The sequence below is a fragment of the Canis lupus genome, chromosome 16 (genome assembly GCF_048164855.1).
Source record: "Canis lupus baileyi chromosome 16, mCanLup2.hap1, whole genome shotgun sequence".
Classification (NCBI taxonomy): Eukaryota; Metazoa; Chordata; class Mammalia; order Carnivora; family Canidae; genus Canis; species Canis lupus.
Window position 1 is genome coordinate 56,574,754 of NC_132853.1, and position 27,522 is coordinate 56,602,275.

Sequence of the window (27,522 nt, forward strand, 5' to 3'; positions counted from 1 at the left end):
AATTTTAATCTTTATACATCTGAATTTTAAAGTTTTTTATGTGGTAAAATCTACACATTTTTTTAGTAATGTCCCTCTGCTTTTAAGCTTAGAGAATCCTCTCCCATTGAAAGTCAACTAAAGAATCGTCTAGAATTTATTCTGTCTTTAATGTTTGGTTTGCTTTGCTTTAATATAGTTAACTAGTTACTCCATCTGGAATTTATTTGTTAATCTGGTATGGAGTGAGTGCTAAGCTGATTTTTCCTCCCTAAATAGCTAACTAATTATGCTAATACCACATGCAGAATGACGGCCCTCCTCTACTAGTGTGTGGATCTGAAGGCGGAGGCGCTACGACCACAGAGCTTGGAGGCTGCACTGAGCACGATCACTTGCACCAGAACACGGAAGTGAACTATGTCATCCACTTGATTCCCTGTGGCCGGAGCCATGAAACAGGGTAAAGAAAAAGTTACTTACCTTTTCCAGGACTCAGATAAACACAGTACATTGTATTCAAATACAAAATAATCACCCCTTGTTCCTGCTTGGGGGGAGTGCCCACTGAGATGAAGCTGCGAGGGGACTGACTATTCCAGGCGGGGTAAATATTAACTGGATGCCAATGCTGAATTCCCAGGGAGGAAAAGAGGAATTTAATGATCAGTATCCAATTTTCCGTTGTAATGCTGGTTGGTTTTAATACAACATGACCTCAGCCAGCTTACTAAATACTGCAGCGTGCCAAGGTTTAATTACTTGTTGCAAAGTCAGGTAAAGAAGGATGAAAGGTGCAAAAAGCCAGCAAGGAGACCAGAGCGCTTGCTTCCTGGGCAGTCCCGGTGCTCAGCCCAACTTACCGAATGCTCTTCCGAGTCAGACGTCTGGGATGAGATGATGGGGTTAAAGCTGGTGGGAGACAAGGGGCCCAATTTTTTCCTCATGGCCCGGATCTGAAGCAGTGCCCGAAAGGCTAGAAGGAGGAAAAGGGTCATCAGACCACCCTGATGCCAAAGTCAGGGTGAACAAGAGCCCAGGCAGAAACCACAGCCCCCCTCCCGGTGCCAGTCAGCCTGCAGACCCTCCCGTGGGGTCTGGGCCTGAGGCTCTGGGACTCACGCAGTCGGCAGATGGGGCAGTTGTTTGCCTGGTAGCGCAGCGTGTCAGCGCACGTGTTACAGAGGCAGAGGTGGCGACAGGGCAGGATCAAGGTGTCCCGCACATCTGAGAGACACACCACACACTCAGCACTGTTATCGCTTACTTCATCCTCAGCCACCTGTCCCAGGAGACAGAAATGTAGCCAGTGATACAAACACCCCAGCGTCCTCTATTTTCTTTATAAGCAGCTTGCCCCAAGAGCTGAGACAAGTAGGAAGAACAAAATCTGACACTCACTTTGGACTTTACAGTTTAGCAAGTGAATTCGCATACTCGGTTTCCCTCATTCTGGGAGCTGTTTATCTCCAGCTTATCTGTGGGGGCTCAGAGTGTTGGGGCGAAACACAGGGAGATCACACAGGGAAGGGCAGGGGCCAAGTGAGAACCCTACCGGGTAACCGAGTGGCCAGGGCTCTCAGAGAAATTAATCCAAACCTGCCAATGCTTTTCATTTCCAAAGTGATATAAGCATAAGCATCTGGAATGAGGAAGAAAATACCCTCTTCGACCAAACTGATACCAGAGTTTGGCAGGCTAATTCCCTAGATCCTAGCTTTATCGGAGCATTTCTCCCTCTGCCTCCCGGGAAAAGCACATTCAGAATTTTGGATAGAACTTGCCTTAGAATCTTGTGTGTTGTACTTGTTTTCAATTCCATAGATCTCCTGAAGGAGGTAGCTGACGCCATCTACCTGAAGAGCAAACAGCAAAGTTCAAGGGCAGACTGATTCACCCCAGAGAAAGTGGGAACTCGCCCCTCAACCTTCTCTGGTAACCAAGGACTACTGATTCACAATGAAAAAAATCAAAGGCCTAGACAAATAAAGGATGCTTTTATTTACTTATGTTTTCTCTTTGACGGGGGTGGGGAGGGGTGTAGAAAATCAAATGTTTAATTCACCCACCATTATACCCAAAAGGGAACATAAAAGTTCACAGTACAACGTGTACTGCCGCTCACGGTTACAGATAGTTAAGAAAGCATAGTTAAGAAAGGCACAGACCAGCAAAACGATAGAGGAATATGCATCAAAATAAGAGCATTAACTATGTAATAGAAGTTAAGTGTGGACCTTACAAAAATAAAGGAATGGAGGGGTTCCTGGGTGACTCAGTCAGTCAAGCATCTGACTCTGGGTTTTGGCTCAGGTCTTGATCTCAGGGTAGTGAGATCCAGCCCTGCACGGGGCTCCGTGCTGAGCCAACAGCCTGCTAAAGTTTCTCTCTCCCTCTCCCTCTGTCCCTCCCCACCTTGCTCTCTCTTTCTCTAAAGTAAATACATAAACCTTTTTAAAAAATATTTTATTTTTCTTTAAAGATTAATTATTTTTAGAAAGAGTGAGCACAAACAGCAGGAAGGGCAGAGGAAGAGGGAGAGAATCTCCAGCAGACTCCACACTGTGCACGGAGCCCGATGTGGATTTGATCCCAAGACCCTGAACTGAAATCAAGAGCTGATGCTTAACTGACTGATCCACCCTGGCACTGCATAAATAAATCAATCTTTAAAAAAAATTAATAAAGGAATGGAAAAGAAAAAGAGAGGAGAAGAAACAGGCAGGGGAAAGAGGGGAACACACTACAAGTAAAGAGGGACAGTAGGACCTTGAATGGGAGGCCGACTAAGCCCCTCCACCTGCACGAGGCACCCCACTGCCCACACAGCCAGGGACCCCTCCTGGCCGTATTCCTTAAAATCCCAACTTTAATGCCCACTTGCCCTACACTGGGCCTTTCCTGTTTCTTTGCGGGAGCCCCTTCCACCTTCTGCTTCACCTGTCTCACTGGTCCCCTCCCCTAAGACCTAGCCTGTCACTGATTTCATATCTCACGATCCAGCTTGACAGACTGTGTTACTAATGCCAATTGAGCAATAGGAAAATAGATAAACCGTTTCCATACTATCTAGTTGTCCTAGAGAATGAGGCCTCCCCACAAGACAACTCACCAAGGCCTGGCCTTCCCTGGGCTCAGGATGTGTTTCCTCCTCTGCTTCTTACAAATTTTTTAAGATTTTATTTATTTATTCATGAGAGACACAGAGAGAGAGAGAGAGAGAGGCAGAGACACAGGCAGAGGGAGAAGCAGGCTCCACGCAGGGAGCCCAACGTGGGACTCGATCATGGGTCTCCAGGATCACGCCCTGGGCTGAAGGCGGCGCAAAACCGCTGAGCCACCTGGGTTACCCTCCCTCTTACAACTTATTTCAACCTACTGATTGATTAGATTGGAAAGGATATTATCAACAAATTTATACTAAGGTGTTATTGACTGCTACTGACCTCATGAAGAGGGGAGAGCACTTAACTCCAATGAATGAATAATCCAGAATTTCAGACATCTATCACCCATCTGCAGGGGGGCCTACCAATGCCACTGGCACTACTCTTCCCTCCTCACTCTCCATGACTCTGCTCCCACCCCTGCAAGAGTGGGAAAAAAGGGCTGGCACACAGCAGGGGTTAGGACTTCAAGCAGACATATGCATAACTTGCTGGTCATTCTGGAAGAGGGCAGATGGCCAGCAAACCTGGGATGTTAGAAAAGCAGTAGTGGGATGAATTAAGCCAAGGGCCCTAATTGGCTCTGAATTGGACCCCAACACTTTATCCTTTAGTTTGGAATGTTTCTCACCCTGGCATTTTGAATAAAAGAAGCTCTCCCTAAACCTAATGTCAAGAGACAAATCTTGTCCTTTCATTTCTCAAGTCCTTTGCTCAGATAGTGGCTGTCTCAACACCAACAATTCTGGAACAATAAAGACACCAAAAATCAGTATTCCTTTCAGGCCACCCACAGAGTCTCTAACACACAAAACCACTTTTTTTTTTTTTTTTTTTTACTTTTCTTTGATTTAAAAAAAGGGGGATGGAAGAGAAAGAAGGGTGCTTAGCAAAAGGGAAAAAAAAGATAAAAAAAAAAAAAAAGAAGGGTGGGGGGGACGCCAAAGACCCCTGGCCATCAAATACTTACCACTTGTTTCTGTTTGAGGGGCTTGACACAGAAGGTTCCATCAGTGTGCTGAAATGAAAAAGGACAGTTATGACCAGGAAGGAGGGGCAATAAGGCACCAGGTGTTCTCGTTACTCCTCTCAATTACACTTGCAGGCGATTACAGACTCCTCATACCCGCGGGGCCTTCCAAGTACCCAGTCGGACCCTTCCACGTTAAGAAGAGGAAACCAAGGCTTTGGGAGCTGCAGGTTATGCAAGTTGGCAGCAGGGCTGGAACTAGACCCAAACGGAAGGAGCCCCCCACAGGGGACCCTGGCCTCTGAGCCGGACTCATCCTGCTGTGCTCAGGCAGCCAGCAAACAGGACTGCACATGGCCCCGCACAGTTAAATGTAATAAAGTAAGGCCCTGTAAAGTTACTCACCTTTTCAAAAGTGCCCAGCAGTACATGGCAATGGCCAAAATACTCTGAAAAAACAAAAAAATAAAGGCATACGGATGAAAAGGAGAGCCCAACATCACACCATGATGCCCATTTACCTTCCCGGATTCCCTGCAACTGGCAAACTAACGCTCTGGGCTGTCAGGAGAAGGGGTGAATTCTGTAACCCAGTGCTGCTCTAGTCAGTCTGAGGAGACTGCCTGCTGGGACCCCACAGAGAGGGCATGTTGGTCCAGGGCCACAGTGGCTGCCAGGCCTGTGCACCACAAAAGGGCAACGTGTACAGCAAAAGAAGACAGAAGGTGCCATTACCATCTCCTTCATCCACCACGGCGTGGACCACTAAAGGGTAAACCTCTCGGTCCAGATCAAAGCCAAGCTGAAGACAAAGAAGAGGGATAAAAAAGAAAAAAGACTTAACATGTTGAAATGGCACAATAGTCCACCAGAGAGGGAGGTGTCGTCAAGAAGCATTAATTTCATCTCTGCTCTCACTCATCAACCTCGTGACCAACTAAGTCTGTTTAATGGATGCCACCGTTTCTAAAGCCTCGTGGCTATAAAGCCCTCTAACTTGCAGGTTCATTTCTTTGAACACAGCTTTCTCCAAGTATCTGAGGTGAATGGGCTACTTGGGAACAGAAAAATGAACATTAGGTCCATCTGCTTAAGGGCACGAAGGGGAGCATGGCCTCCAAGCATCCAGGCAGCCCGGGCACTGGTGGCCGCAGTCCTGATGAGGCCCTAGGCCACTCTAGGTCTCCATGAGGAACCTGCTCCTGCGCTTCCTCCCAGCAGCCTGTCACCTCGTCCAGGGGCAGCTCACCTCCTCCTCTGCCCACTCCGAGGGGTCCACGGTGTGGGAGGGCAAGCAGAACTGCTGACACACCCCTCGCTTGTAGTGCACCGTCTCTGACTGGAGGCTGTTGTCTCTGGGGATGTAGCTGTTGAGCAAAAGGGAAGCAAAGCAAAAGTCAGCATCTAGTCCAGATGGATGGGCCGTTTCCTCTGTCCCATGCCTGGTCCCAATATCAACAGGCTCTAGGTATAGAGAAGAAAAGGAAAGAAAATATTTCCTTTATAATCCGTTTCCTTTGCTCTTGCTTGGTCAGGCCGCTAAACTTATCTATTCAATCCATATATCCACAGAAACGTAGCTTAATAGATTTTTTTTTAAATAGTATCTCGATGAAATGAAAGGTTCTGCTGCCATCTGCCACAGCACAAGATGGCACGATTTGAAGGGGAAAGGTGAGGAGGTGGGGGTCTGCAGAAGAAAATCCAAATTCAGGAGCCAGATCTCACCTGGTGGTAAAAAAGGTTTTCTTCCATGGGTGAGTGTGGAAGGCGTGGACTCTCACGCATCTGGGAAGGATGTGGCTCCCCTGGGCTCTTGTTCTTACCTGGCAATCCCATTCTGGAACTCTTCCGTGGCCTGATAGTAGATGGTGATGGCCACCCGAGCATCAGTGTCAAAGGTGAACTCCACGTTGTAGTGGACTTTAGCTCTGCTGGCCTCTTCTCCAGGGGTCTTCACTTCCTCGGCACACCTAGAGAACCACAAAGACTCAGCATTTTGGGGACTGCAAATCAGTATTTTTAAATTCATCTTTTAAGATTTTTAAGATTTTATTTGTTCATTCATGAGAGACAGAGAGAGAGAGAGAGAGAGAGAGAGAGACGCAGAGGCACAGGCAGAGAGAGAAGCAGGCTCCCTGCAGGGAGTCAGGTGTGGGACTTGATTCCAGGACCCTGAATCATGCCCTGAGCCAAAGGCAGATGTTCAATGGCTGAGCCACCCCGGCGTACCATATCTCTATTAAAAAAAAAAGATTTTTAAAATTTATTTGAGAAAAAGAATGAGAATGAGCAGGAAGGAGGGGCAGAGGGAGAGACAGAGAGAGAAGCAAACGCCCTGTTGAGCAGGGGGCCCAACATGAGGCTCGAGCCCAGGATTCAGAGATTACGCCCTGGGCGGAAGGCAGACACTTAACCAAATGAGCCACCCAAGTGCCCTCTCTCTCTCTCCTTTTTCTAACTTGATTCATTGTGAGCTTCTCTCCATGGCCACAGGCTTAGGCCTACATCTTCATTCCAAATGATGGCCAAATACCTCAGGACCACTGTTGTGGAGCATTTAGGTGGTATCTGATAACTTCGAGGAGCTACAATGAACACTTGTACATTGGTCAGACCTTGCTTCCCCCCCCCCATAATCAGAGTTACTAATCATAGTTTACCTAGTTTCCACAAGGCTTGTCACAAAACCAGCAGGCCCCTTCCTCTTCCTCCTCTTCAGAGACCATCTTTACCTCTTTTAGCTGCTCATTTTGGCATTTACCTGCATGTTTCTATAGAACATGCTTGGATGATTCTTGACTTTTCCGTTTCAGGCATTATCCACTGACTTTCTACCATGGGAGCCAAGATTTCTTTCTCTTTCACCATGCTGCCTCATATAACTACCCCCCACCCCACCCCACCCCACCCCACCCCAGCGAATCATGAGCTACATTATGATTCTGGTAGTTCATGTTTGTGTCTGCATTACTGCGATTATATTAATGTGATTCCCAGCTTAGCCACAGAGTAATCTCTGATTATTTTTATTTTCCTACATCAGTTTTTCTTGGGAGTTTATGCTCATTTCCTTTCTCAGTTGCTCAGTTTTCTGTGTCCTTTCTCACTGATCCAAACCCTAGCCCTCAGTTGGCTGGTTAAATCTCTCTGTGTTTAGAGGCTCTGGGTGCTCTGTACATTTAGTCTTCTTGCAGAGGTCCCCTCCAGACCCCAGGCACTCTCTCCCTGCACACAGCCGCCCAGAGCCACCCTCTCCTGTTACCCTGGGGAGTCCTACCTCTTTCCTGCATCTCCTGTCTTCTTCCTCATGATACACTTTCATTGTGGCTGGGCCCCCCTTCCACTAGCCTCCTGGAAAAGGATGTGTTGGAGGGATAAATTTTTTGAGAGATTTTATTCTATAGTCACACTGCATTGAAAGTTTGGTTGAGTAAAGAGTTCCAGGTTATAAATACTTCTAAAAGGCCATTTGAAAGTACTGCTACATTATCTCTCAGCTTCTAGTGTTGCTCTCAAGAAGCTATTCCAATTGCTGGTCCTGTTTTCCTTTGATGTAAGATGTCCACCTTATCCATTGAGGTGGGCATTCCAGTGGTCCTTGCAATTTAGAACCTCAGGCCCTCTGGTTCTGGGAAATTTTCTTAAAATTAGTTATGTCATTAATGATGACTTCCTTCCTTCTATATTCTCTGTTCTCTTTCTAGAATCATTAGTTGGATGTGGGGCTTTGTACATAGGTACTCTATTCTATCTTTCCTTTTCTGTTTTCTGTATCTCAACCTTTTCACCCCACTTTCTGGAATATTTCAACTTTTCCTTCTCCACCCTATTGACTTTTTCATTTCTGCTACCATGTTCTTAATTTCTGAATCTTTTTTCCCTCTGTTGATTTGTACTGCCACTTGCCACTATCTTTCATGTATAGGCATCCTTACACATCTAAGAATCTTTGGTTGTCTGCTCATATGTAAGAAATTTAAAACCCCAGAGTCGATTGGGTGGCTCAGTCGCTTGAGTGTCTGACTCTTGGTTTTGTTTCAGATCATGCATGATCTTGAGGTCCTGGGATGAGCACTGTGTTGGGCTCTATACTCAGCAGGGAGTCTCCTTCTCCCTCTCCCTCTACTCCTCCCCCTGCTTGCATGCTCTCTCTCTCTCCCAAATAAACAAAATAAAATATTTTAAAAAAGAAATTTAAAACCCCTGATTGGAACTCTGCATGCATGGTGTGGTATGGGGACCCTGGGCTTCCGTGGGGTCTTTGGAGGAATCTTCAAGGCCCATCTCTTTGGTCTTCCCATCTAGGAGGCTCCAATTCCTCAGAGACAGCGTTCCTCTCTTTGGATGAGGGCCTGGGGAGACAGGCTGGAAGGTTCAGCATCCAGTGTACCTGGCTTTTTAGTGTACCCCCCTTTTAGTACTGAGATCAACCTTAGCTGTACCTGGGTCCCCCAAATCCAGAGTCTCTGTTTTAACTTTTCCATTGAAACTCATCTGTCAGGGGATCCCTGGGTGGCTCAGTGGTTTAGCGCCTGCCTTCTGCCCAGGGCGTGATCCTGGAGTCCCGGGATCGAGTCCCACATTGGGCTCCTTGCATGGAGCCTGCTTCTCCCTCTGCCTGTGTCTCTGCCTGTCTCTCTCTCTCTCTCTCTCTCTCTCTCTCTCTGTGTGTGTGTCTCTCATGAATAATTAAAGAAAATCTTAAAAAAAAAAAAAGAAAATCATCTGCCAGCCTTCCATCAGGGTGTGGGGAGGGCAGCTCTGGCTGTGCGGCCTAAGGGAGGGGATCTGATGGCCTCCTCAAAAGGCTTCCTGCCAATCCTCTTCATTTTAGCCATCCACTTCGGCGTCCAGAGGTCCTGATACTGCCAATTCCTGAGCCTTTGGGGGCAACAGTTCAACTGGGTGACTCTTGGCTTTTCCTTCTGCTTGCTCAGGATTCTGACTCCGGGGTCTGCTAGGTTATTTAACACTTGCCTTTGTTCTAGTCCCTAAACCACATTGGTGCAGCTCCTTTCCCATCTCCCCAGTTCTTCTGGATTGATGCTTTTAGTGGCTTTTGCTGGAAGCAAAAGATGTTCAATTCTCCATCTTTACCTGGAAATCTATGGATCAGAATCTACCCTATTCCCATAATCTCAGAAAAACAGAGCAAGAACACCATTCACTCTAACAGTTATTGAATAGCAGGTGTTTTTCCTATTATCTTGTTGGAATTCTGACCATGGCCATGAAAGGTGAAGTGTGGTGTTGCTCTCTACAGATGGGAAACTTGAAGCTCGGGACTTATGTGAGCATGGTGCTTGCAGAGCTGGGAAGCAAGCTTGTTTTCGGCTTCCAGGTGGGGTTCTGCTGGCTCTCTGCTGGAGCTGTGGCCAGGCTGCCAGGTTCAGAGGCCAGGGCCAGGGCCTCTCTGCAGCTCAGGCCTTTGAGCCATAGCTATCAGGCCATGTGTGATTAAAGAAACAAGGTGCATAGAGTGACCTCAGGAGCCTCAATCCATTCTGCTGCCACAGGGACTGCCCCAGGGAGGGGGAACTACCCTAGGGAGGGCTAGTGCCAGCTGCAGGCTGCTCCTTGGTAGAGCACCTCCATGGCCTCCTGGTCCCCAGAGCAGACTCCAGGGCTAGGGGAATAGTTGGAGAAGCAGCCAAAACTTCTGCTTTGACAAATGAAATATAAAAGTTAAGAAGAAATACAGAAAGTAAATCAGTGATTGCTTAGGTCTGGAAGAGGGTTTCAGGGAAAATGTGGAGTCATCACTAATGAGTTTATGATCTCTTTTAGGGGTGATAAAAATGTTCTCAATTTCTTTTTTTTTTTTTAAGATTTTATTATTTATTTATGAGAGACACAGAGAGAGAGAGAGAGAGAGAGATAGAGAGAGAGGCAGAGACATAGGCAGAGGGAGAAGCAGGCTCCATGCAGGAAGCCTGACGTGGGACTCAATCCCAGGACTCCGGGATCACATCCTGAATTGAAGGCAGACACTCAACCACTGAGCCACCCAGGTGTCCCAAAATGTTCTCAATTTCAATGGTAGTGATGATTGCACAACTCTGAATATACTAAAAACCACTGAATTGTACACTTTAAATGAGTGAATTGTACAGACAGTATGTAAGTTGTATCTTAATAAAGTATTAAAACAATGTGCAGAGAGAAATAAACTTCCTAATGCAAATAGAACTGACCTATACAGGCATAAAATGGACTCAGAGTCATCTTCTTTGTCCATTTAGAAATATCTGGGACCTGTGATTTGCCCTAGCCAAATCTGTCTTCCCAGGGGACCAATGAGCACAATTAGCAGACTGGTGTACTATCTGGAGGGCAGCCTCGGTGTCAAAATTACACTATTTTAGAGCCTACACAGAGAACGCAAGTGTTGATAATAATATTGATGATGATGATTAACTAACCAGCTGAAAGCACAAGTTCCTCAGAGGAAGAACACATGAGGTGATGAGTAAACATAACAATAAAAATAAGGACTTTATATTCCAACTTCAAATATCCCATTTTTCCCTAGGCTTGCTGAAGCGTCTGCAAGATTTACTTTTTCCCTCAATAATTCTTCTTTTTTTAAAAAAAAATCATAAAACAAGGATAATAAGGACTGCTTCCAGGAAAGGGAAAAGTCCTTCACAAACACAGATGCCAAGTTTTGAATAATCTAGATGTGGGAAGATCTAAACTCCATGGACGGGCGGGGGGTGGGGGGGTGGCAGGGGGCTGCTCCATCAGTGCCAAGGCAGGTCACATCCCTGAGGCCCGGGGGATCAGACTCCAGACTCTGGGTCTGCCAGGAACGGCTTCCCATGTCTCTGGGTCTTGTACCCAGAACCTGGCCCAAGCTCCGCCCCGGTGGGAACTTACTTTACAAGTCTTAGTGTGTCCTTCCGGATGTTGATCAGGCTTCTCAGAGTCTTCACGGGTTCTTGGGGAGGCGGGGCAGCATAGGGAAACTGTCAGAAACAAAGTGGGAGAAGGTAGTGTGTTTAGAGACCAGTCACTGTTCCCCGCTGGTACCAAGCTTCATGGCTGACAAAGAACAGCCTTCTGAAGTTAGATGGGAAGGCACCACACTCTCTTAAGTGAGGACACTGGGACCCGACACGTTAAGTGAATTTGCTCAAGGTCACAGCCAGTGGCAGAATGGGGGATTCGTTTTGGCGTCAAGAGGGCTAGATTTATCTGCTTTTTCCATTATAGGCAGCTTATTTGAGTCAGCATTCAAAATGTGGATAACTAATAAAAATTCCTACTGAAGTTCCAAATACCAAAGGACACACTGTGGCCGAGTTAATCACAAAAGGCTTTTCCATCTGACCTGAGACAACAGGGAGCCAAGACCCGCAAGGGTTTTCCTTCAGTGAAGCCACATGGTGTCTTCGGAATTTAGGAACTGCAAATAAAAGAGAACCCCATCATGTGTACAGAGCTGAGGCTGCAAACAGTGAAGAACAAATTTTCCCTGCAGCTGGTTATATAAAGCAGAGTTCTTGAAAATGTGAGCCAGGAGCTATTTTGAGGTCATCAAAGGTTTATGGTCGTCTGCCGTTTCCCTTATGTTTTCATTCTATCCCCATTGAGATGTGGAGTTCTGCATGATGATAATGAGATAGGGAAGGGGACATATTACAAAATTTAAGTAGGGGGGGGGCTTTCAGACACTTAAGAACGATTTTAAATGCCGCCAGTATTGTTCTAGTGTTATCTGGACAATGAACATTCTTTACACATAATTTACAGAAAACCCACCCACCAGTCTTTGTAGCTTGGCAAAACTGCAGTACTCCTAGCTCTAGAAGAGTCTACCTCCTAGTGCTGGGATCAGAAAATAGGACACCCACATGATACTCTAATTGCGCCTTCACAGATTTTTGCTGAATATGGTTCTTTTTCTTGGGAAACATAATTTAACCTATGGTACATCTGATTTTATGTATTCAGTATGATTGCTGATAATTCCCTTGTATGAATGTGACCCTTAAGCACATACATTCAGTCTACCTTATGAGCGTTGGCTTTTCTAATTACAAAGCAATACATGTTCGAGCAAAAAATCTGAAAAACACACAAAAAATACAAATCAGCCACAATTTCACCGCTCAGCAATACCAAAGTTAATACTGCAGAATGTGTCTCTCCCGATAGGAGTCCATCCCCTCATCCATCCATCCATCCATCCATCCATCCATCCATCCACTCACCTACCCTTTTCTGTATCTAGGCACGGTTTCAAACTGTGCCCACTATTTCATGTTCTTTCTCACTTAGAAAGATGTGGTAAACGTTTCAAGAGTCTACAATCTGGCAATAGGACTACACACATTGGAGAAAGGAAAGGAGCATACTTTATTTAATTAATTCCATAGTATTCAATGTTTTCCATTAGTTTTACTCTTTTTAAAAATTTTTGTTTTTTGAGGTTTTTTTTTTGGGGGGGGTTGTTTGCTTTTGTTTTTTGCCGATACAAATGTTATGGTGAGTGCCTTGTCCCGACATTTCTGCGTGCTTATTTGATTACTTCCTTAGGACAAATTCCTAGAAGCGGAATTACTGGATCAAAGAGTAAGCATATTTTTAAGACTTTAAAAAATATTTTGCCAAATTGTTCTCCAGAAAGCTGATTCCAATTTTGCTCTCCCACTGGCAGCATATGAGGAGGCTTTTCTATAGGAAAGCTACAATTCTAGTTCAGATCCACTCTGTGGCCCTTTTCCCCACACCCTACTTCCCTAGGCTGTCACACTAAAGGAATTTAAAACAATTTTAAAATAAGCTTAAGCAAAAAGTAATTAGGCAAGAAAATCCGACACAAATGCTAGTCTATTCTAAAGCCAAAATAAATGACTTTGAGATTAAAATTTTTTTCTGGAGTAGCAAAGTTAATCATATTCATTTGCACAGGTACTTGGGAGTTATCCATAACTCCTACCTGAGTTTTTTTTTTAAAAGGCAATTCTTCCTTCATTCTTCACCCTTTTCCCCCCAAAGAGAAAAATAGAAGGAAAATGAAAAAGAAAGATGAGTGTTCCTCATCTTCCACTTAGAATAATCCCAGAGTCTCAATTCTCTGTCAGAAAGGAACTGACCTCAAAGGTTTGGTCCAGTAGTCCCTGAGCAGTCCAAACTTTATTCTCTGCCTGCTAGTCTTTACCTAAAGCCTGTTTTCATTCTGAAAATTGAAACAGAATTCCAGAAACTGCTTTTAGGATCCTTCATGAGGCTGTTCAGTTATGTACTCCAGAATGATATCTGAGAAATGGGAAGGAGTTCCATTAGGCCACCTTGAACTTGAAGCAAGAAGTCAGGATATGCCTTACAGAAGGCTTGGCAGCCTTCCTCCATCTGTGGGCCTGGTGGCATGTTTTGTACTATACAGAAAAGGCCATTTCTTCTCATTGACTGGCCTGGTTGTGCCAGGGTACTTGTCTCTAAGAGGAAACACTCTGGCCCTTCCTTGTCACCACTCACTCTCTAACTCAGTGGATGTTTACGGAGTATCTACTATGCGCTAGGATCAGGCTGGGTTCTTTAGATAAACATTTCTAAAAAATTTTTACTCAATTGTGGCAAAATACACATAATACAAAAATTTTCACCCTCACCACTTTAAGCACAGAGTTCAGTGGCCTTAAGTACATTCATATGTCATGCTACCATCACCACCATCCATCTCCAGTTTAGACACATTCTTTTAGGGCACCTGGGTGTCTCAGTCAGTCAAAAGTCTGCCTTTGGCTCAGGTTATGATCCTGGGATCCTGGGATTGAGCCCCATGTCCGGCTCCCTGCTCAGTGGGGAGTCTGTGTCTCCCTCTGTATCTGCTCTCTCTCAAATAAATAAATAAATAAATAAATAAATAAATAAAATCTTTAAAATAAATAAATAAATACATTCGTATTTAATATTCTTAACACTAAAAACATGCATACAAGATTGTCAGGTCCTTGAGGAACTAAAAAATATGTTGGTTGATTAGACAAATGAAGAGTATCAGTATTAAAAAAAAAAGAATATCAGTATTAACATCCTTATTTTGCAGATAAAGAAACTGAATTCATTATATTTGTGTAATTATTGAAGATCCAGGGCTATTGAGTAGTAGCATTAGGATTTGAACCCAGAATCAGGAGTTGACTCCAAAGTCACATTCATTACCTTGCAGCTGTCTCAGCTAGTGAGAGGCAAGTCTACAGGCTGCTCTGAGCCCCGGAGAACTCTAGGAGCCCAAGTAGAGTGTAGAGTCTGACAGTCGTAAACACTTGCTGCAAAAGATATCAAATCCTGTTCAGGTTCTGGAAGCTAGTCGAAACTCTGGATTATATTCTTTTGCTTAGCCAGCAGTACATACAAAAGCTACCTAATGCCACACTCCTTTTAAATTTCAACAGGAGTATCTAAGGTCTTAGAGAAAAGCTTTCTTGGAGCACAGCATGACAAAATCCTTTTGTTTGCAAGATCTAATGGCACCTGCAGAAGGCATGAACGTACATCCGCGGTAAGGCAGTGCCAGAGAACACTTCCAGCAGCAGAAGCAGCCACTGTTCACCTGCTGCCCGAGGTGCTCAAATGCATGGCATTGACAATAATTTCTAGAACACAGTGGTTTCTCCTCTAAACTATTTTCAAAGAACAAAGATGTGTACCCATGCATTCAACACTCTCACTTCGCCCTGAATCCCGTGCTGGACCTGGGATTCAGTGAAGGACTGGGCTCACCCTCTCCTGGTTCTGTCTGTAGGGGGACCAGAGCTATGACTCAGTACAGCACTCTCTTAGGACTGACCTGCCATGTCTGTACTGAAAATAGCCCAAATCTCAGAATCATTTAATTCCCAAACACCTCTAGTGCAGGAGTAAAGAAAAGGTCAGCCAAATGAACTCTTTCAATGGGCCCCAGGGAACTCCCCATCGAGATTCTGAGTGAATACTGACCAAGTTCCTCTTTGGCCTTTTATCCTAGCGCTCATCAGTTTCCTTTTACTCTTGCCTGACACTGGCCAAGTGCCACCTAGTGACCAAATGAGGAACTGCCAGCTTAGACTGAACGGAAGAAGTGTGGCTGAGTGTGGCTGTGTGTGTACACACACATACAAAATATATGTATAGACACATATATGTGCATATATATATCAACCATATAGCCTAGATTATTTTAAACCATTCTAATTTCAAACATTTTGTTAAACTACCCCAACAGAGTGCCCTCACATTTTGTTGTAGAAAATATGGTCACAATGCATATGAGGTCGTATCTTATTTTAGTTGCAAATGATTGGGCAATTTCCAGTAGTCTATAAAAAGGACTATAGTCATTCAGAAACATAATTAATTAACTTGAATAAAAAGTGTTTTTGTAAAAATATAATTTGCTAACATTTGCTATTAGCTTCAGGCCTAGCCATATGCACACAGCATCCTAAATTTGGCCGTCGGGGGCTCTTTGGCATTGGCTACTGTGTCTTTTTGCATGCTTCCATCATTTTTTAGCACTTTCTTACTTTCTAGCACCACAAGATATTCCCATTAATCTTATGTTTTTCTCCAATCCCTGGAATCGATTATGTCTCCAAAGAACCCTGTTCTTGTTTTTGTTTTTTCAGAGAAGTCTACTTCATACCATTATGTATTCACTAATCTTTCACTAATGGTCTGTTTCTAGTTTTCACTATTAGAAATAATGATGCCATGAACATTCCTTGAAGGGAATCTTAATAGGAAAAAAGGGGAAAAAACAGGAGAAAGAAGGGTGGAGGAGAAAAACAAATTAAAATGCACTAATTCAGTTTTTACTTAGGAAAGAAAATGCCCCAAATGCCAAATCTCTGCTTCCAAAGAGAAAGGATATTATTTTAGAGAATCTATAATTAAAATAGAAAAGTACTCATTTTATACATTAGCAGACATGTAATATTTGTGCCAAAGAATCAAATAATAGTTACTATGGAAACCAACATCTGGGGTCATATGAATAACTCATTTACAGCACCACACAAACCTTTTCTTTTATAGATTTTAGGGCTTTTATATTTAAATTTCAGTTCCTTTTTATTTGATGTCTGCTTATTTTCTCAGCTTTCTCTACTTCCCCTCTTCTCAGATGTGTAGTGTGTCCAAGACTTACCAGTGGGTATTTTTAGACTGGTGATGCTTTAGAACATTTTCTTAGATCAGTGTCGGGAGAACAGTTTAGTCTCGGCTTGAATGCTGTGAAATGAATACAGATTTGCCTATTTAACCAGCTGCAGCCCTGAGACAGACTGTATTGTGCCTGCTGCAGACCAGAACATCAAATGAGCTATATTTACAACAGTAAAACCCCTTTTCACTCATTTCCCATCCAATCCTCATGGGGAGTCAATCAATCACTAGTGTAGAAAGACTGGTGATCACAAAGCTGACAACACGCAAGACACTCTTTTCACTTATATAGAGATGTGAGGGAGACACTAGGAGGGTGTCACAGGATGACCTTAACACAAAGATGCTTGGTGTTCAGGTTTGGTTACCAAAGGAATCAATCCAAGAAGGCAGTCTATTTATAGTCTGTTAACTCCCCTGCAAGGTCCCCTGGCAGGAAGCACACAGGGCCAATGTCATGGCTCTGTGACATCACATCTAATGTTGACCTTTTTCAAAATATTTAAACCCTAGGATGAATATACCCAATTAACCAATTCTCTCCAATCACCCTAATAGGTGATAAGAAAAGCATGAAAAAATCCACTGCAGAATAAAGCATCCACCATAAAATCACACAGATTTAGGTCAATGACCATTGCTATGTACCGCTTTGGTGACAAATGAAACCTATTCAACTTTCAGTTCCCCACTGATAGAAAGCTCTCACCAAGACACAGCACCCTCTCCCCACCCCCAGCAGGACCAAGATAAAGCACAACCCACTCATACTGTGCTTCTAAAATAAAAGTACCTTCCTGAGGATGAGCTGTTTTTAGATATAAAGGATTTTGCCTAACACTACCTAATTTTAAGGGGGGTTAAAAGGGAAAAAAAGAAGTACTTTTATTAAAGCGACACAGTCATCTTTTTCCTTCAGCAAGTTGGTAAATAATGACTAATGGTCAGAGAAACTATTCCTTACAGACAAGCACTCCATTCTAGACGTCTGACTTCCGGATTTCATCTGGTCAGAAGACCCACAACCCAGCACACAAATAAGAATCCACTTTTCATTTAAGAGAGTTTGAGATTCCTGACACTATCTGTAAAGAATGTGCCAAGAGAGACAAGCACTAGTATTCGTCGAAACAGGTATTTAAAAATATACAGCACATATTTTTTCTTTCCCCAAAGAAGCATATGAATGTTCTAATGTCACCAAGTGTTAGTTTTCCAGTCATTTTTCAGCAGGCCAATTACTAAGACGGGCAAGGGGAACAAAGTCTTCTTCATTCCATATTTCAAAAACAAAAAACCATAAGCTAGTCTTCAATTTGAAAAACTGCAAGCTGTCTTTCTGGGCTCGCACTGAAATATACTGACTCTAAACAACATAAATAAGGTCCAAGTTTAATTATAAGAGTTGTTAAGTCTCCTCTCATAGTCCTGGAAAGAAAATATGCTCTGGCTTGAGAAACAGAGTAACAGTATGAAATACAGAAAGTTAAGTTTACAAGCCAATCGACTGCAGGATTCTCAGCCCTGGTAAGGTCTGGTCACTTTGGCTAGGCTCTCTATTTGCAGATATAGCCCTAGGGAGAAAGCCATTATTCTGAATCAGTAACCTTATTGAGATTTTATTTTCTTTAGATAACCATGAGATTCGGAAATCCCATAGAATGAGAATAAACTAGTATACAATAAAAACCTATAGCATATGTCTTGGTAACTTTCATTTCTAAGTTATTAATATTATGATCTGTATTCTGCAGCTAATTTAACAAGGTGACATTTGCTCCACCTTGCCCTGCAAAACTTCTGAGAGCTCTGATTATTCTTTGGTCACCCTTTAGTAGCAGTAAATACTCAAGGTTATATAACCCAACTGAGCTACTTTATTTGGCTCATATGAAAGCGTAAGCTCATTTAAGTTCTCTATATAGTGAAATCTAGCAGCTAGAACTATAACTTTTATGTCCTAAGATGGTGAATCTCAGAGACAAGATGCACATATTACAATATGCCATGTGCAGAGTCTGACTCCAAGGTTGATTTTTGTCATTGGCTTCCCTGCATCCTGTTCCAGCACTTCCTTGGCTCCCTACCTGAGATCTCTACATCTCTCCATGTCTGCCACCTGTTACCCCTCAGCCCATCCTTGCAAATCTCCACTCCTTCAGCCACATTCTTTAACACCTCTAATTTTCCTAACCTCAGCAACTATGTCTCTATGGCTCTTCCTCTTTTTACTGATTTCCCACATGTTATTAAGACCTGAGCTTCTGGGCAGCCCGGGTGGCTCAGCGGTTTAGCGCTGCCTTCAGCCCAGGGCCTGATCCTGGAGATCCGGGATTGAGTCCCACGTCGGGCTCCCTGCATGGAGCCTGCTTCTCCCTCTGCCTGTGTCTCTGCCCCACCCCCCTCTGTGTGTCTCTCATTAATAAATAAATAAAATATTTAAAAAAAAAGACCTGAGCTTCTGATCATCTTTCAGGCCTTATCAGGGTGATTCCAGCTCGTGAAGAATAAATAGGTCTCCAAGCACTAATCATAAACCTTCTGAGACTATAAATAGCCAAGTTCCAAGTTTAAACAGGGTACAAAACAAAGATAGTACAATGGATAATAGTTCCCTAAGAAGCAATACATGGCCACATCTAACAGAATTAATTTGACTCCTAGGATTGTAATTCCTGGCCTTTAATGCAAAGATTCCTTTTTTTTTTTTTTTTAAAGATTTTGTTTATTTATTTGAGAGACAGAGAATGAGAGAGCATGAGTGAGATGGTGAGGGGCAGAGAGAGAAGCAGACTACCATCGAGCAGGGAGCCCGACGTGGGACTTGATCCTGGAACTCCCAGATCATGACCTGAGCTGAAGGCAGACGCTCAACTGACCAAGCCACCCAGGCGCCCCAATGCAAAGATTCTGTAAGTGCTAGTTAATGATCTGTTAAGAAAGCATAGCTCTGTAATTAAGCGGGATGTCAAAAGTTCAGCAAGAGGATTTAGTGACTGGCTTCTAACAAATAAATTATGGAAAAGTAAAGATGTATATGGGTAAGCTTGACAGACACCACCCTGACCAAGTGATCAAGGTCACCATCAGCAGTAACAAGTCACCAGCTATCATGGACCTCTGAGATGAGGCAATTAGAGGAGCACTTACCTCTGTGGTATTCTTCCCCTAAATCCCTGCTCTAATCGCAATAAAACAGCAGAAAACCGAAATCAAGGGAAGCTCTACAAAATACCTAACCAGTACACTTCCGAATTATCAAGGTCATGAAAAATAAGGGAAAACCAGGAAACTGCCACAGATTAAAGGGGGTGAGGAAATGTGACAAGAAAAGGTGAGGGGGAATCCTGGATTCTATTCGGAGCTGGAAAAGAGAAATGAGTGGAAAAACTAGTGTAATCCTAATAAAGTCTATAGTGGGTTTGGGTTTTTTGTTTTGTTTTGTTTTTGTTTTAGGCTTTTTTGGGGGTTTTTTGGTTTGGCTTTTTTTGCGTGTGTGTGAAAAGAAAGCTGAGTAAAGTCTGTAGTTTTAAAAAATAGTAACGTACCTATGCTAATTTTTAGTGGATAAGTGTACCATGGTCGTGTAAAAGGTTAACATTAGCAGAAGCTGAAAAAAAAAAAAATACATTAGCAGAAGCTGGATGAAGGGTATATGGGAATTCTCTACTACCTATGCCATACAATTATTAAAAAAAAAAAAAAAAGAGGTTCAGCAAGAGAAATGCTGAGATGCAATGGAAAGCAGAAGATCTCAAAATAGAAGGCGTAGGTCTTGGCTCTTGTACTACTGGTTGTATAATTTCTGACAAATCATGCTACCTCACTAAGTCCCCACTTCCTTGCCAGTAAAATATGTTTAATATTAGCTACCTCATAATTGGTGTGATTAAAGGCTGTCCAATTAGGAAAACAGAAACCACACTGGTCATTTTAATGGAGAGAATTTAATATAAGGCCCTGATTCAATAGGCATAAGACAAGAGAAGGGGATGCTGAACATCTGAGGGAGTGACCTCAGGAAGCAGCTCCCTCCCCATGGGGCTGAGGGAACAGAGGGGAGTGGTGGGGGTTTTCAGATCCCAGAGCCTGGCTGAAGCTAGGGCTCAGAATTCTTCTTTTTGAATATACTTGACAGAAAGAAACTGAAGAGGACACAGATAGGGTATCCCTGGGTGGTGCAGCGGTTTAGCGCCTGCCTTTGGCCCGGGGCGGGATCCTGGAGACCCGGGATCGAGTCCCACGTCGGGCTCCGGGTGCATGGAGCCTGCTTCTCCCTCTGCCTGTGTCTCTGCCTCTCTCTCTCTCTCTGTGTGACTATCATAAATAAATAAATAAATAAATAAATAAATAAATAAATAAATAAATAAATAAATATTAAAAAAAAAAAAGAGGACACAGATAGATGGAAAGACAAATATTGCATCCTCATGGAGTGGGAGATTCAATTTTGTTACGTCCATATTACCCACGCAATCTACAGATTCAGTGCAGTGGGTCTTTCTGAGGTGGGTCCTTCTCCTACTCCAGCCCTTCCAGTATCCCTGTTGGTGGAGCCTGGTGGGGAGCAGTGGGTGATGGAGAAATATGACCCCTGGGCCCTAGGCCCAGCATCTGGGGTGGTGAGGGGCCAGGAGACAATGGCTTAGCTATTTAACTGTGAAATAACTTTGTACACCATCACCTCTGCCTACTGGTACTTATTACTATCATTACTTCTATGGAGTGCTGAGGCCAACCGCATGCTTTCCTCTTCCTTTTAAACATATTTTAAGGTATGGGTTAGCTGAGGGTATACACTGGTGGTGTTTACAGCATTTAAATTTTTAATAAATAGAATATATGACTAGGGACTACATTCTATTATTATGGCAACCTTTACTGCAAAGCTCGTTTATTGGTATACTGCCTTCTAAAGATCAAGCACCTATCTGATTGACTTCTGTAATCATCAGGGCTGCTATTTTACTCAATGGGCCTGGCAAGACCATTTTAGAAAATGCAATAAGTGTGCTTCTTGGGGACACTATTACATAATGTAATGAACTGTTATTTGACTCAGAAGTCTTGGTTTTGGGGGAATCCCTGGGTGGCTCAGTGGTTTGGCACCTGCCTTCAGCCCAGGGCGTGATCCTGGAGTCCTGGGATGGAGTCCCAGGATTGAGTCTCACATTGGGCATCCTGCATGGAGCCTGCTTCTACCTCTGCCGGTGTCTCGGCCTCTCCCTCTCTCTCTCTCTCTCTCTGTGTCTCTCATGAATAAATAAATTTTTTTAAAAAAGAAGTCTTTGGCTTTTATAGAATTTGTAGAACAGTTTCACTACAAACTAAGGCTACTATGCATATCTTTAAAAGCTGAAAAAATTTTTTTTCTTTGAAATGCAACAGCAATAAGCATAGTTTCCCGTAAGGTGGCGTGTATGATGACAACAGGAAGCAGAGGTGAGAGTATGTACATTTAGCTTCAATATGTTTCAAAGAAATTTCGAGGAAATGCCTACAATACAGATGCTTTAGTTTCACTGCTGAATACCACAGCAGATCTTTGTGTTCTGGTTTAAGAAACAGCATTAAACAACAAACCACAAGTTCAAGTGTTTTAGTGCCACTTTCCAAGTCAGCAAAACTTAGGTCATAAAGTTCCTTTCTCAGAGCTTCTGTGAAACTGTGCAACTCGTGTATCATGTCCTCCCCACGTGTGTATATGACTGATCTTCCTGCGAGATTATAAACTCGAGGAAAAAATTCATGTCAGAGTTGTCTTTGTTTCGCATAGAATGATTAGAACAGAACATGTAGAAGATAGAGATAGATATCTGTAGCATGAATACATGAATAAGATCTTCAAAAGAGCACAGCATGTGCCTGCCATGACTCTCAGGGTTCTGAATAATTGCCCCTCGGGCAGAATGGCCAGCTGGGACTAATAATGTTCACAAAATAACTGGAAAACACACACTAGCAAGTGTTTTTTTAATAAAGAGTTTGTGCATCAATATGTATTAGCTTTAACTAGAAGCTAAGACCCACTGGTCTTGCCAGTGAACTGCATGCAATACCAGAGAATGAAAATGAGATTATTTAATAAAGTGGTGGCAATACCAGGGTCTGGAAGACCCAGTGTCGGGTCTCAGTTCTTGCACTTACTGATAAGTGAGACTTCGGTGAGTAATTTATCGTCTCTGGGCATCAGTTGCCTCATCTGTAAAATGGGATTTATAGCCTTTATCTATCTACGAGGGTGGTTAAAATCAAATAAGAAATGTTTTATTTTAAGATTTTATTTATTTATTTGAAAGAGAGAGATGAGCCAGAGAATGAGAGCATGAGCAGGGAGGAGAGGCAGAGGAAGAAGCAGACTCCCTACTGAACAGGGAGCCAAATATGGGGCTCAATCCCAAGATCCAGGATCATGACCTGAGCCAAAGGCAGACACTTAATGCACTGAGCCACTCAGGCACCCCAAGAAATGTTTTAAAGATCATACAGTGCTATGAAAATACTGGTGATCATTTGATTATCGTTAGTGATAATACTATCTTCTTCTTCTTTTTTTTTAAAGATTTCATTTTATTTATTCATGAGAGACACACACCAACACACAGAGAGAGAGAGAGAGAGAGAGAGAGAGAAAGGCAGAGACACAGGCAGAGGGAGAAGCAGGCTCCATACAGGGAGCCTGACGTGGGACTCGATATCAGGTCTCGAGGATCACACCCTGGGCTGAAGGCGGTGCTAAACCGCTGAGCCACCCAGGCTGCCCCTATCTTCTTTTTTTTTATATGCTTTTTAAAAATTATTTATTTATTTATTTATTTATTTATTTATTTATTTATTTATTTATTTATGATAGTCACACAGAGAGAGTGAGAGAGGCAGAGACACAGGCAGAGGGAGAAGCAGGCTCCATGCACCAGGAGCCCGACGTGGGATTCAATCCCGGGTCTCCAGGATCGCGCCCTGGGCCAAAGGCAGGCTCTAAAACGCTGCGCCACCCAGGGATCCCCCTACCTTCTTTTTTTAAAAGATTTTATTTATTTATGATAGAGGAGAGAAAGCAGGGGGAGGAGCAGAGGGAGAGGGTCAAGCAGACTCGGTACTGAGCACTGAGCCCGATCTGGGGCTCAATTCCAGGACCCTGAGATCATGACCTGAGCCAAAACTGAATCAGACACTCAACCGACTGAGCCATCCAGGCACCCCAATAGTACTATACTCTTTAAAGAATTCTGCCTGTAATACAGTTGTGAACGCAGGCATACCCCGGAGATACTGTGCCTGTGCATTCAGGTCTAGACTGCTGCAATAAAGTGATTTGAATGAATGTTTCAGTTTCCCAGTGCATACAAAAGTTATGTTCACCCTATGCTGTAGTCTGTCATGTATGTAAGAGCATTGTGTGTAAAAAAAATAATGTGGATATATTAATTTAAAAATATTAAAAAAATAAAAATATTTTATTGCTGGAGTGCCTAGGTGGCTCAGTCGGTTAAGTGTCTGACATTGGCTCAGGTCATGATCTCAGGTCTCGGGGTCCTAGGATTGAGGCCTGCATTGGGCTCTGCTCAGGGAGGAGTCTGCTTCTCCCTCTCCCTCTGTCCCTGCCTCGCTTGTGCTCTCCTAATCTCTCTCTCAAGTAAGTAAATAAAATCTTTAAAAAATATCTTTTATGCTAAAAAATGCTAACCATATCTGAGCTTTCAGCGAGTCAGTAATCATCACTTATTCCAGATCACATAACAAATACAATAATGAAAAAGTTTGAAATATTTTTAAGAATTAACAAAATGTGATGCAAGACATGAAGTGAACAAATGCTGTTGGAACTCACTCAACACAAGATTGCCACAAACCTTCAAATTGTAAAAAACTCAATATCCACGAAGCGCAATAAAATGAAACACCATAAGACAACGTATGCCTGTACTTAGAAAAAAGAATGTACGAATGAAATATCAGCAATTAGATAAACCTCTCATCTGGGAATCCCAATGCGCTTGGGGTAAATACCATTAGAATGTATTTCACGGGCAGCCCCGGTGGTGCAGCGGTTTAGCGCCGCCTGAAGCCCCGGGGTGTGATCCTGGAGTCCCGGGATCGAGTCCCACGTTGGGCTTCCTGCATGGAGCCTGCTTCTCCCTCTGCCTGTGTCTCTGCCTCTCTCTCTCTGAATAAATAAATAAATAAATCTTTAAAAAAAATAGAATGTATTTCACTTTGTTGTGACCCAGGAGAATTACTGTAAATCCGTCACATACTCTATTGGAATATAACCTCTCATGAACAGCAGGCTGCTGGGGAGACATCAATTCCCACCACGGTGACTGGAAGGCTCTTTGAGGTTCTCAGCTTATGACTGGAAGGCGATGGAAGACATTCCATAAAGTAAAATGGGAGTTAAGCAAGCTCCCCTCTTGCTGTTGTGGCCCTAGCGGTCTAACAAACAGGGCTTCTGCAGCATGACACAAAACAATGAGGAGCCAGCGAAGAAAACCAAGCATCCGTCTGAGATGAACAGCTTCCATGCTGCAGTGAGACATATACCACCACCAGGGAGCTGGGATTAACTACTGTGGCTGACGGCTGCCCATTCAGAGCAAGGCTTGCCCTGCCACCCCTCCTAGCACCATGGGCACACTCAGCTCTGTACTTCTCTGTGGTATCTGCCCACGAACAGGGGCTCCCTTAGCTACGTGGAGACCAGGCTTCAGAGAGAGCACTGGCATGTGTATGAACCACTCCTCCTTCCCAAGACATATTCTCTCTCTCTTTTTTTTTAAGTCAGGTTTATTGAGATATAATTTACATCAAAAGTAAAATTCACCCTTTTTAGTGTACAGTTCTGTGAATTTTGACAAACACATAGCTATTAATCATCGTAATCAGGATACCAAGCATTTCCATCACACCTAAATGTTCCTTCACATCCTTCTGTAGGCAACGCCTCCCTGCATCCCAGTCCCTGGCAACCATGGATCTGTTTTCTATCTCTATAGTTTTGCCCTTTCCAGAATGACAAGACACATTCTTTACAACACTTACATAAAATACCCAAAGGCCTCTTTCAGTGCAACACAACACTGTGTGTTCAGTTGTCACATGAGCCTCTCGTGTATATTAGGAAGAGAGGGGATCCCAGGGCTTGAGGGGCACGAAGGGCAACAAAATTCACTGCAGCTTGAGATGTCCATACACCCTCAACTGAAAGCAGGACACATTCTGGGGAGATGGGGAGCAGCTCTTTAAAGTCTGAAAACAAAGGCCTCATTTTAAAGATTTTATTTATTTATTCATGAGAGACAGAGAGAGAGAGAGAGGCAGAGACACAGGCAGAGGGAGAAGCAGGTTCCACGCAGGGAGCCCGACGAAGGACTCAATCCCGGGACTCCAGGATCATGCCCTGGGCTGAAGGCAGGGGCTAAACCGGTGAGCCACCCAGGCTGCCCAGAGGCCTCATTTTAAACCACCCCCTTATAAAAACATCCTGGTTTCTTCTTCCATGATTGTACAGCACTAGACACAACTAGATTTCCTCCCAGTTTAGATGAACTTCTGGTGTTAAAGAAGTTAAAGAACATTCTGGAAATGTTATCCACTTCCAGCTATGAATTACTGTAGCTGGAAGTGGATATGGATGAATATGAAAATTCTGTTAAAAGTGAAAAAGCTTGAGACGCCTGGGTGGCTCAGTGGTTGAGTGTCTGCCTGCAGCCCCAGGGTGTGATCCTGGAATCCCAGGATCAGGCTCCCCGCGAGGAGCCTGCTTCTCCCTCACCTATGTCTCTGCCTCTCTCTCTCTGTCTCTCATGAATAAATAAATAAAATATTTTTTTAAAAAGTGAAAAGGCTTGAGTTTCAATAGGATGTTCTTCCTGTCAGATCTGGCTTGAGCTCACATTGAGTTATTTGGGCCTCACAAAATACTGACATTTTGCTGAATTCTGCAGGAAACACTCAAGAGCTATGATGGGTTTGGGTTAGGGTTAGGGTTCTTCACTATGTGACTGGATAGAGGTGTGAGCTAAGACTACAAACACATATAATCACATAAATGTATCAGATCAACACACTGTATATCTAAATTAACACAACGTTATATATCAATTATATCCCAATAAAATACACAAATTAGAAGAAAAAGAGATAGTGAAAGGCAAGCAGAGACTGGGAGAAGACATTTGCAATATATTTATCTGAGAAAGGACTCCTATTTTCTCAGTATTTCCTTACCAAGAAAGAAAAACCAAATAACCTAATAGAAAAGATTTGACCTGACACTTCACAAAGGAGGAATCCAAATGGCCAACAAACATATGTAAAGGTGCTTGGCCTCAGGAATCATTAGGAAAGTGAAAATTAATTCTACACAAACACCAGAATGAAAAAGATGGAAAATACTAGGTGCTGGGACGCTAAACCATGCTGGCTGGAGGAAACTGCTTAGGAATACTGTTCAGCAGTATCTATGACAGCATACTCCCATCCCATGGCAATGCCAATCCTAGGAATACTTGGAATGGGGATGCCTGCTTAAGCTCCACAAAATACATGCAATAGGATGGTCACAGCAGCATTGTTTGTAATAGCCCCATGCAACAGAATGCCAAAAGCCATAAACCATAGAGTGGATAAGCTGTGGTATGCTCCCAAGGAGAGCACATATGCAATAGAATACATGGTTATTCTACGTAATGAGATAAAGCAAATTTCACAAATATTCTATGTAAAAGGGACCAGACATACATGGGCAAGTATATATGGTTCCACTTATATAAAGATCAAATCTGGAGAGAAGACCGGAAAGCAGTTACCCTGAGTTAGAGGTAGTGATAGGAAGGGGTATCAAGGGAGCTTCTGTGGGGCCTGGCCATATTCTAGTTCTCAATCTGGACACTGGTCATAGAGGTGTGTTTGCTTTGTGAAAATCAATTGTACATGTATGATTTATTACCTTTCAATGTATCTGTTATACTTTAATAAGTACAATTTTTAAAAAGGACAAGCCAGGGGTGCTGGGTTGCTCAGTTGGTTAAGCATCTGCCTTTGGCTCAGGTTGTGATCTCTGAGTCCTGGGATTATTGAGTCCCACATCGGGCTCCCTGCTCAGTGGGGAGTCTGCTTCTCCCTCTCCCTCTGCCCCTCTTCCTGCTTGTGGTCTCTCTCACATAAATAAATAGATAAAATCTTAACAACAACAAAAAAAAGGATAAGCCAGCTCTATATAAATAGGTCTAGAATGATCTCCAAGAT

At 43.3% G+C, this 27,522-nt stretch overlaps 1 protein-coding gene across 5 annotated transcripts in view; it reads right to left on the reverse strand.

The window, feature by feature from the left end:
• RNF157 (ring finger protein 157) overlaps positions 1-27,522 on the reverse strand; it is a 79,549-nt gene that overhangs the window by 17,038 nt on the left and 34,989 nt on the right. For 4 of the 5 annotated variants that reach the window (XM_072781687.1, XM_072781684.1, XM_072781683.1 and 1 more), the window contains exons 3-11: positions 10,999-11,087; positions 5,943-6,089; positions 5,366-5,483; positions 4,852-4,918; positions 4,522-4,565; positions 4,117-4,164; positions 1,764-1,835; positions 1,102-1,261; positions 843-955 (exon numbers count right to left, since the gene is read on the reverse strand). In XM_072781687.1, the coding sequence (XP_072637788.1) occupies positions 843-955; positions 1,102-1,261; positions 1,764-1,835; positions 4,117-4,164; positions 4,522-4,565; positions 4,852-4,918; positions 5,366-5,483; positions 5,943-6,089; positions 10,999-11,087 (858 nt within the window). Of the gene's footprint in view, positions 1-842; positions 956-1,101; positions 1,262-1,763; positions 1,836-4,116; positions 4,165-4,521; positions 4,566-4,851; positions 4,919-5,365; positions 5,484-5,942; positions 6,090-10,998; positions 11,088-12,135; positions 12,190-27,522 lie in introns of those variants that run through there. The other variant, XM_072781685.1, reaches the window with a different exon arrangement.